General features: G+C 43.2%; 1 protein-coding gene and 1 long non-coding RNA gene across 2 annotated transcripts; both read right to left on the bottom strand.

Annotated features, from left to right (window-relative positions):
• Positions 1-1,515: 1,515 nt before the first annotated feature.
• On the bottom strand, positions 1,516-4,667 carry LOC139563903 (uncharacterized). The gene is made up of 2 exons (XR_011672663.1): positions 3,983-4,667; positions 1,516-3,894 (listed from the first exon to the last, which is right to left on the bottom strand). It is a non-coding gene; the product is annotated as an uncharacterized lncRNA (long non-coding RNA).
• Positions 4,668-5,506: 839 nt separating this feature from the next.
• On the bottom strand, positions 5,507-12,652 carry LOC139563901 (F-box only protein 30-like). Its single transcript, XM_071382913.1, has 3 exons — positions 12,442-12,652; positions 7,069-9,316; positions 5,507-6,612 (listed from the first exon to the last, which is right to left on the bottom strand). The coding sequence occupies exons 2-3, from the start codon at positions 9,256-9,258 to the stop codon at positions 6,409-6,411; spliced, it is 2,394 nt and encodes a 797-aa protein (XP_071239014.1). The 5' UTR covers positions 9,259-9,316; positions 12,442-12,652; the 3' UTR covers positions 5,507-6,408.
• Between the last annotated feature and the right edge of the window lie 55 nt (positions 12,653-12,707).

Below are 12,707 nucleotides of genomic sequence, written 5' to 3'. Positions count from 1 at the left end.
GCATCCCTGTGGAATGCTTTTGACACCTTGTGGAGTCTATGTCCCCGACGTATTGAGGCTGTTCTGAGGGCAAAAGAGGGAGGGGGTGTTCCTGATGTTTTGTACACTCAGTGTATATTATCAATTACAATATTTTACAAGAGCATAGTGCATTTATCTCCCTTGAAGTTATTCAAAGATAATGAAGTGTAGTCACCAGTGAAAGAACATACAAATATTACCACAAATTTATTGGGGGGGGGGGCATATGGCGATTGTCTATCAGAAAATTCTGATTTGCATAGATCAGCAATCCAGTTGGATCATAGTGTTATTGGAGTTCTAGTGCTCTCTAGAGGTCAAAAGTATGTATAGGTTCCCTTCGCAAGTAAATCAGACTCTTCATGGATACTCTGAACAACAAGCTTGGGAGAGGAACCAGTTTGGAGTTGCTTTCAGAAGCCAATGATTCACTTAAATTAGTTTATTTCAGTTTTGTAAGATTTATTGAGAAATTTAACTACTATACACTACAATATCTCTCCCCAGAGATGTTTTGGTTGGATTACAGCAGTAGAGATACGCCCATTGATTGTGCAGTGATACATCTCTTCATAATTAACTTAATTTTTTTTGCATTTTTTACTCATAGAGTCTCCAGGACATCCTGTCATGTTCAAGGTGGTTTACAAAGTTTCCTCTGCTGCTAAGGTAAAGCTAATGGAACCAGAGTTGTCTTCTCAGTTCTCTGTACAGAGATAGTAACACCCTCCCAGTCTAATACGTACAGACGGATATGGGGGAGGAGGTCTGTGAGCAAAACATAGTTGGCCATGGTTTAAATGCCAGTCAGTGATTGTCATATTGTCTGTTTATAGTCTTATTTTGATCATTTGTATTTTATTTTGTTCTATTCCATTATTGTTGGACCTTTTCATAGCTCAGTTCCGGTTTCTAAAGATGTATCCTATTTCCGCAGGTCCTGCGAAGAGATTACTACCAGACCTCACCGATGGAGACCCTGCTACCAGACCTCACCGATGGAGACCCTGCTACCAGACCTCACCGATGGAGGCCCTGCTACCAGACCTCACCGATGGAGGCCCTGCTACCAGACCTCACCGATGGAGGCCCTGCTACCAGACCTCACCGATGGAGGCCCTGCTACCAGACCTCACCGATGGAGGCCCTGCTACCAGACCTCACCGATGGAGACCCTGCTACCAGACCTCACCGATGGAGGCCCTGCTACCAGACCTCACCGATGGAGACCCTGCTACCAGACCTCACCGATGGAGGCCCTGCTACCAGACCTCACCGATGGAGGCCCTGCTACCAGACCTCACCGATGGAGGCCCTGCTACCAGACCTCACCGATGGAGGCCCTGCTACCAGACCTCACCGATGGAGGCCCTGCTACCAGACCTCACCGATAGAGGCCCAACCTCCTCCAGTCTCCCGCACACCTTTAGCAGCTGAGACTCGACCATCAGTAAACATGATGCTGTTCTCGTAGAAGATATTTAAACCATGTTGTAGCAAGTAAAGAAAAACTTTTATTGGTGATTAAATTGCTGTTGATACACAGTAATGTGAAGGAGCTTTATACACCAGGGCCGCTAAAACAAACTGAACAAAACATATAAAACAGTAAGACACTGGGAAAACGTTTTCGTATAGCAAAAGTAACACGTTAAAGCTAGAATCCTTAGATGCTACATCAATTTTTGGACTTAAATTAATGATACCCATTGATTCGTGAAGAATAGAACTTATAAATGCCTCATGAACTTAAGTTCAGCTGTCGTTCCCCATTAGAACCCCAAATATAAGCTTGTTTTACTCAAGTGTTTGTAGCCAATATAAATGTAAACAAACACTATATAGCCTCAAAACATGGTTAAAACTATCATTTTGATATCATGGATGGGCAGTCCTTGCATCCATAGCGGTCTATGAATTTGAGCAGTTACATTTCTCCAGGTTCATCCCTCAGCTTTTGACCCTTAGTTATTGTTTCAAGTAAGGATTCTAGCTTTAAGTGCAAAATGTACCATACACTTCATTGTAATCTGGCAGCATGAGTTAATCTCAAACCTTTTTTCAACAAATTGTGTTATTTAACTAGAGTTTAGTAAACTGGGCAATACATAAACAATCACCTCTTTATAACATAAATTGTTGAAGAAAAGTTTCAAACTAAATTACGCTTCCAGATTCTTGTTTAAAGCTGTCATTTCATTGTTGCAAATGCCACCATCAAATGTAGTCAAATACAATATAATCCCATTGTATAGAGGCACACACACAACCGTTAGAAAGGTTATTGTAGTGCGAAAAATAACAGTGCATTTTATGGATAAATCATGTTTTTAAGAATGATGGTTAATCTCTTCACTCACATGCAGAAAAAAAGGGGAATTAAATCTGACTCGAGCAGAAACATGTCTAGCCTGGTCCCAGATCTGTTTGTGCTGTTTTGCCAACTCCTAGTCATTGGTCATCAACGACCATCAGACTTGTCTAAGCATCAAACAGATCTGGGCCCAAGATATAATGTGGGGATGATCAATAGGTTAAAATCAGACCTGAGAACAACCAGACCTGGACCCATACCAGAACAGACCTGATTGGACCAGAGTGACCCCAAAATATTTATGATCAGCCAAGTTGCTCTTCTGGTTAACGAATAGGTCTTTATACTGTATGTTGTCTAGGCCTTCTATAAGTCAATAAATTCACCGTATTAGCGTAAAATAAATATATTTTAGACTATGCAGAGCCGTGGTTGTGTCCATTCGGATCTATCAGCTGTAGTTAAATTGACCCGAGACCCAATGACAATCGAACAGGACCCGGACCCTAGGGAAAAGTTTGAGTTTTAGACCCATTCAGGTCCCGGGTCTTTGGGTGGACCAGCGAAGACCTTTACGTGGTCTATGTAATATTGGTGGCATGTTAATAACATCCTGAACTACACCAAATAATAGGAAAAAACTCCATTTAAAAAAGTGTTGCGTGGAAGAATACTAAACACGTACAAAATGTGTATCAAACCAAACAAGTGTGGATTATTTCACCATATCAAAATGTTTCAAACTATTCATCCGGGGTGTTCATCATGATTGCAATAATGCAAAGTTTGCACTGGTCTTTTCCCCCAAAATGTAATAAAACACACAGGGAAGAACAAACAGTACAGCGATTCAGAGAAGAACTTGAAGTAAAATAAACATTTACTTCCTTTTAAAAAGAACAGATGCAAACTGTGCCCTTAAGATCCAAGGCCGTTACAACCCAATCTTAAACCCATGAATTAAGGCGGGATTCAATTTGATTGTGCTTCGCCGACAAAGCGTCATTTAAAGGGTAATTTCCAATTGAACCGAAATATACAGCGTTTACTGTGAATGCGATCTCCGCAAACACTGGAAGATTGCCTTTTAAAGCCACATTTTCTTCAACCTGCGATCGGATTGAATCCAGGCCTTAATTTCATTAACACCATCTTTAAGACTGATTAATTAAATATTGCACTCCACTTCCAAACCCAAACAGATTCAACTAATATTCAAACCGGAGAAAATCATGTCAAATGATGGGTAGGTTATCGATAAGTATAAGATCTTTTGAGGACATGGAATTGAATGTGTCAGTACCGACCCTGTAATAAAACACATCAGTAATACTGAACGGTGTATCAGTCCTAGAACTAAGCCCACTCTATAACCATGACAATAAAGTGACTGTTCCATGTGAAGACTGGTAGATAGCTTGGTGCATCTTTTACACACAAGCCAGATTCACACTATAGAGTCCGGTCTGGCTCGGCCCTGTAGTGTCAATCAGGCAATACAGTACAAGTAATGGCCAGCACTATTGATGCAGTTCCATGGCAACTACCCAAATGGCACCCTAATCTCTATACAGTGCACTACTGCTGACCCCGGAGCGTCAAAATTAGAACACTATATAGTTCATAGGGTGCCATTTGGAAGGCAACCATGTTTTACAAACCCTGAGACACAGCAGGCAACTTCTGAACACAGTAACTACGTAGAGCCAAGAGGAAAATACAAAGATAAAAACACTAATATGATAACTTAAAGACATGCCCATGATTGAATGATGATCAGTTTCAATACTGATCAACTCTAAATGAACGGAAGCTACATTATGCCAACGTTCCCGGACCTGCAGGATTCACTGATCTATAACAAGTATTCACACAAATGGTTTTCACAGAAGTAACATTATTCTCAAATGAGGAAAAGGAGAGTGGATACAAAAAGACAACCAATCACCCTTAACTCAAACAGTCAACATTGTTGTCCAGCCTGATACTGATGGAGGTTGAGTTAGGCCGGGATTCATTCTGATCTACATTTAAAGGTAATTTCAAATAATTGAACTGACATCTGCCAAGTATACCTTTAAAATCTGCGTTGTCTACAAGAGTGATCGGATTGAATCCCGGCATTAAATAGCTACAATGACAATATCTTAACATGATCCGCGGACTCAAAAGTAACGGCATGATCCGCTGACTCAAAAGTAACGGCATGATCCGCTGACTCAAAAGTAAATGCATGATCCGCTGACTCAAAAGTAACGGCATGATCCGCTGACTCAAAAGTAACGGCATGATCCGCTGACTCAAAAGTAACGGCATGATCCGCTGACTCAAAAGTAACGGCATGATCCGCTGACTCAAAAGTAACGGCATGATCCGCTGACTCAAAAGTAACGGCATGATCCGCTGACTCAAAAGTAACGGCATGATCCGCTGACTCAAAAGTAACGGCATGATCCGCTGACTCAAAAGTAACGGCATGATCCGCTGACTCAAAAGTAACGGCATGATCCGCTGACTCAAAAGTAACGGCATGATCCGCTGACTCAAAAGTAACGGCATGATCCGCTGACTCAAAAGTAACGGCATGATCCGCTGACTCAAAAGTAACGGCATGATCCGCTGACTCAAAAGTAACGGCATGATCCGCTGACTCAAAAGTAACGGCATGATCCGCTGACTCAAAAGTAACGGCATGATCCGCTGACTCAAAAGTAACGGCATGATCCGCTGACTCAAAAGTAACGGCATGATCCGCTGACTCAAAAGTAACGGCATGATCCGCTGACTCAAAAGTAACGGAATGATCCGCTGACTCAAAAGTAACGGCATGATCCGCGGACTCAAAAGTAACGGCATGATCCGCTGACTCAAAAGTAACGGCATGATCCGCTGACTCAAAAGTAACGGCATGATCCGCTGACTCAAAAGTAACGGCATGATCCGCTGACTCAAACTCAACAAAAATCATGATCACCCTAAGTATATAAAACCGTGCAAGACGTTGTAAATCGCTCTAGCCGGGGGTCAATGAGAAATCTACTCATTAAAAGATCCCCATCAGATCCCTCCCATGACCAGAAATCAAGTCTTTATCATAAGTTAAGGCTCCATTTTCTTTTGTTGTCAATGCGGCACAGTACGAACTTAGTTATCTTATAAAAATAGAAAATGTAACATCAAAACATGTTTTATTTACACATTGACAGACTATGTAAAAGTTAAATAATCTATTCAGTACATTGGTAACAAGAATATATACAGTGCACAAAACATTAAGAACACCTCCCTAATATTGAGTTACGTTGCGCCTCCCCCATGAACAGTCAATTCATTGGGGCATGGACTCCACAAAGTGTCAAAAGTGTTCCACAGGGATGCTGGCCAATGTTGACTCCAATGCTTCCCACAGTTGTGTCAAGTCGGCTGGATGTCCTTTGGGTGGAGGACCATTATTGATACACACCGGAAACGGTTGAGTGTGAAAGACCCAGCAGCGCTGCAGTTCTTGACAATCATACCGGTGCGCCTGGCACCTACTACCATACCCACGTTCAAAGGCACTTAAATATTTTGTCTTGCCCAATCACCCTCTGAATTGCACATATGCACAATCCATGTCTCAAGGCTTAAACATCCTTCTTTAACCTGTCTCCTCCCCCTTCATCTACACGGATTGAAGTGGATTTAACAGGTGACATCATAAAGGGATCATAGCTTTTACCTGGATTCACCTGGTCAGTCTGTCATGGAAAGAGCATGTGTTCTTAATGTTTTGTCCACTCAGTGTGAATGAATATCAAATAGGTTGAAAACAAGTCCGTTTTTTTCTGTCAAGACCGGAAGAGGAAGATAGCAGCATTTTGTATTTGCTTCTCATAGAGCAGGGTTGGAGTGCATTTCAATTCAGTGAATTCTGGGAGTACTTCTGTAAGAACTTACGGAATTGATTGAAATGAGCTACATCCATAATAGTACCCTAAAGCTTACATAGTGCACTACTTTTAATAGGGTGCCATTTAAGACGTACCCATTTAAGACGTACCCATGGACTACCAACCCTTTTATAGCGTTACTCATAATACTGGCTTGAGGACTGAGCGCAGTGAGCGTCCCTCTTTGGTGAGCTCTCTGGATAAGCACATGCAGGGCAGAGGGATGGCCTCGTCCCGACAGGTGATGGTGTTAAACTTGCACTTCTTCAGATGGTCGGCCATACTGGTGATGTTTGCAAACTTCCACTCCTTCACTGTACTGAAGGCTGTGCTAAATCGCCACACCTGGTTCACAAACAGAATATTATAAACTAATTAGTTCTCATCCAATAACAATAAAGCCGTTGATATACTATATGTCATATTGTATTCCTGCTTGTGTTTGTCCTTTTGCAATGCCAAGCCTTTAATCTAAGTGACAATTTTGTTGAGACAGGACAACCTGCATTCATTGGTCAGCAAATAGGTGTGAATTCTAGCTTGAGATCCCCACACATCTCAGACTGTCGTACTATTGCATGGATCATAGATTTATGGGAAAATTACACTAGATAAAATTCAATTGAACATTTATTTAACTAGGCAAGTCAGTTAAGAACAAATTCTTATTTACAATGACGGCCTACACCTGATGATGCTGGCCCAATTGTGTGCCACCCTACGGGACTCCCAATCACAGCTGGTTGTGATACAGCTTGGATACAGATGTTAATGCACATGCATGCACAGTAAGTGACTGACCTTGTTTTGGATCTGCCATGAGGACGACCCATCAGGCCTTCGTGTGTTCTCCCAGAGCAGCACCACCATGCCTCTGGACTGCAGTAAACTGCCACACACATCCCTCATTGTCCGAGAGACCCTAGACAACTGGCACAGGGTGAAGCCATCCAGGAAACTGGCCACATACTGTTGCACCTCGAAGGGCAAGGAGCTCAGGTGGTCGCAGGTGGACCCGAACCGACAGGCATTCCTGTGGAGGGTTTTATCGCCGTACTGGGGAGGCATGTCGGGCCGCACCCCAAACGAGCCCAGGTGTCTGTCATGGATGATCCTGGAGCCCTGAACAGAGGGACAGAAGCGTCTCTGGGAATAGGTGCAGCCGTAGTAGGCCAGGGGACAGCGGTGCTCCAGCCAGCCGTTCAGCCCGGCGTGGATGTCCCCGTGAACGTTTTTGAAATGCGAGGAGAACTCGTCCCTGCGGAACAGCTGTCCACACACGAAGGTGAACATGGTGCGCTGCTTGGTCTGGTAACGGGCCACGCACTCCAGAACCAGGTCCAGCCGGAGAGAGTGGAAGGGGCTGGGGTTGGAGAGCTGAGGGCTGGCGTGATCACAGGCCGACGCTGAGGCGATATCCCCCACCATGGTGTTAGTGGCCAGTATAGCCGAGGGGAAGGAGAAGGTCTGGGTACCAAAGTCGACGTGGTAGCCGTCTACAAACCTGCTGTCTGAGATGCTGCGGCCCCCAGGGGAGTCCCCCAGACAGAAGAGCAGTGCTGCCGTGATCAGGTCGATTCCATGGAGCCCCAATGGATCGTCAGTTACCTCCAGGTCTGAGGTGTCCACTGACTTGTCCTCCATTTTGGCTCTGAACAGATAGGGGTCAGACATCAGAGCCCTGCGCCCGTTAAATGTAAACACGCTCATCCCTCTGAGCACCTGGAGGTTCTGAAGTTTCCTCTCCAGCCACCTGTCTTCTATCTCCAAGGGCAGATGCTGGAGCACGTTGTAGGGCTCCAGATTAGGGAGAGGCATGGGAAGAGGCAGGTGGATGGGTAGTGGTGGAGGGTGGGGCCCAGAGGGCTCCCGTGGTGCTACTATATTAGGCATGGAGAGATAAGGCATCACCAGCCTGAAGTCTGAAAACCTGTTGACTTCAGAGCATCTGGGTGGAGATCTGCTCAGATCCATCCACTCACGCTGTCTCAAGTGTTTTTGGTTGTCTCCTGTATGGTTGAAACCATTACTGAGAGGAGGACAACCCACCTCAGCAAGACCCATCACATGGTCCTTCTCCACTTCCTCTGAAGACTCTCTCCAATAGCTCTCGTCTCCCTGTCTGTCTGTTCCAAATCCACAGTCCACTCCGGCTCCGCCCACTGCGCCGAGCTCACAGCCCGACTCTGTGTCACTTGCCTTCATCTCTACATTCTTCAAATCATTATGATTATCATTATCACTGTCCTCTCCCCTATGGAGAACCCCTTCTCTCTCACCGTTTTCAACATTTACACTGATCAAGTCAATGTCCTTGGCACTTCTGAGGACGGCCAAGGTAGCTGCTAAGTTTATTTTGTGTACCTCACTATAAGACTCATCATCATCTTCCATTTCAACCACTCCATTAGTCAAAGCAGCAGCCTCATCCATTTCAACCACTCCATTAGTCAAAGCAGCAGCCTCATCCATTTCAACCGTTCTATTACTAACGTCAGTCTCTGGTACACTTGACATTACATCAGCGATCTTGTAACACGTTTCCTCAGCTGATTTATTATATCTGTTCTTTGACGTGTTGGTGGTGACTCTAAGAGACTCCAGTAGCATCCTCTGATCTTGCAGAGCCAGGGCCATGTCGAGCTGCTCCACCACTTCAACATTGCTCAAATGCTCGTAGGACTTCCTGTCTGAATAGCTGACAGGCCAACGGTTCCACTCCATGGTACAACACACCACACTGGCTGGGCACGTCTCTAGGTGTTTAGCCATCTTAATCCGGGGGATAGTGAAAGGGCACCCAAATCCAGTGTTGAGGCAAGGCACTCTTTCAAATGGGCATAGTAAATGATGCTCCTCCTCTTTACAGGAGTGGAAGACTGCCCCACAGACGAGAGGACAGCCAATGAGATCACAGGACATACCAGTCTCTGTGCGAATCATACACCTCCGGTTCACACAGTTCAGGCAGTGGGTATGGAGCTCCTCCATCTTTGTTGTGTTGATATTCTGGATGTAAAAGGGGGTGGGGGGTTAGGGGTGAAGTGGCCTGCAATAATGAGGGTGAAAAAACACCATTATTAAAAACATTGGACAATTTAGGTCTAATTAAAATAGACAAAATCAAGTTCAACCACAGTCAGTTTATGAATAGAAAAAGTAACCAGGCCATGTCCCAGTTGCTAGAAACATCCTGTCACATTATCCCACTGACTGGCTCTCTAGCCACGGAACATGTGGCAATGGAGTCTCGTGCCTTTAAAAGGCTTGCATAGCGCCTGCTCCCTGCTGCCATCTCAGACGGTTTCTGTTTACTAAATCTCTTACGCTGCTGCATGACATTTTACGACACCCGTCTCGGGTTGCAGTACACGGTCACGCCAGTTCTAGAATATAACCTAAAGTACCACAGGGTTCATGACCTTTGACCCCAAGGTGAGGCTGTACGAAGCAGAGGCCGGTTCAGTGGTCTCACCAGAGACAGAAGAGGAAGCGAGACATCTCACTTGCTCCCTTTTCTGGTTCATATACAGTCAATGAACTAAGCAGATCAGAACCAGCTGTTATTGCATTGGTACATATGGGAGAGCCACTTAAGCAGACAGGAAATGCCACTTTTTTTTTTTTCAACTGTAAAAGGTTCGGAGTGGGACATCTTCATTTATTCACCATCTTTGGACTCACTGGCCTGCTCATAGCTTGATAATGACAAAACTTGAAGATTATTATAAGCAACTGTCGGCCAACCATGACAGTCTAAGGAAAAACGTTGCACTGCTGGGCTTGGATGGCTTGACAGGCCTTGAATTACTATAAATACAACAGCAGGATAGGATTCCATTTTGGAATATCTGGTCATCCACAAAAGTGGCGTGTAATGAAAATAGAAAATACTAGAGATGTGTTTGCAATTATTATTGGACATATACAGGTAACTGCCAAAATAAAAGAAACACCAGCATAGTGTCCATGCTCTTCTCTGTCCTGGCATACCAATGGTGGAACCAGCTTCCCCCTGAAGCTAGGACAGAAGAGTTCCTGCCCATCTTCCGAAAACATCTGAAACCCTACCACGTCAAACAGTATCTTAAATAATCCTCCTCACCTCAATTACGTTCTAATGCCTGTGATGTAGTTGTCCCACCTAGTGCATTCATCTTAAGATAGCTAACTAAATCGCTCTGGATAAGAGCGTCTGCTAAATCAGGGTTTCCCCAAACACCCAGAGGGGGGCCCCAGGACTGAGGTTGGAAAACCCTGTGCTAAATGAGTAAAATGTAAAAGAGATCTGATGACAGATGACTCACTAAGCTCCTTTGAGACCCCTGTTTCAAAGTCACTGAGATCTCTTCTTCTAGCCATGGTAGCCAAATAATGGTCAACTGGGCATTTTTATACATGACGGGGAAGTGAATTGCTTAACTCAGGAACCACACCTGTGTGGAAGCACTGGATTTCAATATACTTTGTAATCCTAATTTAGTTTTTCCTTTATTTTGTCAGTTACCCGTATAGCTATCATCCATAAACGTGCATCTAAATATGCTTACTTCCTGCTGTAGTTGTAGCTAAGAATTAAACTTTAGTCAGATATGGCTAGCTACTGTTGTAAAGTTATTTGTGTAGCTAGCTAAAAAAAAATCTCCAGTAACTTTCATATATAGAAATGCATAAGATACGACTAGGAAAAACATTTCAACAGAACTTAGTCACTGCAAGAAGTAGCTATACATACACATAGCTAGCTTGCTATTTTTATTACTACCAGTGCCCGTTTTGCACAATATAAAGAAAAAAAACAATGACTTGTAGCAAGCCACACATATTTTTTTATAACTCACCTGTTCTATCTTAGCCATTGATCATGACTCTCAGTTACATTATATTACACAAAAGAGCAGTGGTGTAAAAAACTTAAATAAAAATACTTTTAAGTACTACTTAAGTAGTTCTGTGTGGTACTGTACTATTTATATTTTACTTCACTACATTCCTAAAGAAAATAACATAAATTTTCCCTGACACCCAAAAGTACTAGTTACATTTTGAATGCTTAGCAGGTCTAATTGACACACTTATCAAGAGAACATCCCTGGTCATCCCTACTGCCTCTGATCTGGCGGACTCACTAAACACATGCTTCTTCGTTTGTAAATTATGTCCAAGTTTTGGAATGTGCCACTGCCTATCCTTAAATTTCAAAAAATCATTTAAAACAATGGTGCTGTCTGGTTTACTTACAAGGAATGTTTAAGGATTTTTACTTTTGATACTTAAGTATATTTAAAACCAAATACTTTTAACTCAAGTAGTATTTTACTCGGAAAATACGTCAACTGTATGGGGGAGTTTTAAGAGTCGCGACGCTCAATCTGAACATTAACGCTCGTCGATTGCGCTACGGTATTGGAAGCATTTAAGGACCTTATGAAAAAAAAAAAAGTTTAATTGATACACACCTTGATAGGGTTAGAGTTCCCACAAGGTCATATATCCATGTTACAGCGCTTGTATACAGAAAACAAACACCTGTGCTAATTAGCCTACTCTGAACACCTGTGTGTAAACGTAACTCGGGAAGTCACTAATATAGCTGTATGGATCTGTGCAAAACTGCTACAGTAAGTGTATCGGTTTTATTTGAAGGATTCTTTATCGGTGATGAAAGCCATGACTATTGACGTTTCTAAACGTTAAAACACAGCATCGAGATTGTACTTCACATTATTAGCCCTTCGTGACGAAGCTAATCGCTGAGAACAGTAGGAAAACGCAGAATGCTGCCTAGAGTTTGAGAGCTACGGTAGTTCTATTACTAACAAATATTTCATTAAACATGGTAGCAAGCTAATTAGTTAGATGATCAAAATGATGCAGTTAAAATGATAGCCAGATAAGCATGCCACTGCTTGGCAAGTGGTATGCCTGGCTTAGCGGCTTCAAATATAAAATAACGATGTCTAGACTAACAACACCCGCGCCAGCTCCCATCTTTAACCCTACTTTAGCCGTAAATTAGCATTGCTAGCTAGCGGCTACCGAACACCCCTGTGATTTAATTACAGGTAATAAGGAGTTTGAAAATTAACTGACGTTAACTAGCTAAACGAGTACTATAGCTAGATCGCTAAATTAGCTGGCTAACGTTACTGTTACTTGGCAAAGTTGGCTTACCCGTAAGAAAAAACGATACAGCAAATGAGTCTTGTCTTTATATTCGGCAGCAACACTAGCCACACACAATTAACTAGTTCGTCAATGTTGTAGCTGTTAGACAGTTACAAATATTCATGTCGTGTCTTTCGACTCCAGTCGCTGTGTTGTAAAAAGCTAACTAGCTCATCTTTGGATAGCTGCTACAAGTGGCGCTAGTTGATTACGTCATCATGTAGTGAAGTTTGGCTAGAGACGTGCGCCTGAAATAGATGGGGAATAACCTC

This window comes from Salvelinus alpinus, chromosome 34, assembly GCF_045679555.1.
Source record: "Salvelinus alpinus chromosome 34, SLU_Salpinus.1, whole genome shotgun sequence".
In the NCBI taxonomy this organism is placed as follows: Eukaryota; Metazoa; Chordata; class Actinopteri; order Salmoniformes; family Salmonidae; genus Salvelinus; species Salvelinus alpinus.
Note: the sequence above shows the minus strand (reverse complement) of the source record. Positions and strands in the feature narration are given on the sequence as shown.

Coding starts and splice junctions, on each gene's coding strand:
- LOC139563901 (XM_071382913.1), bottom strand. CDS start 9,258: ATGGAGGAGCTCCATACCCACTGCCTGAACTGTGTGAACCGGAGGTGT. Junction 6,613..7,068: donor CATGGCAGATCCAAAACAAG/GTCAGTCACTTA, acceptor TTTGTGAACCAG/GTGTGGCGATTTAGCACAGC.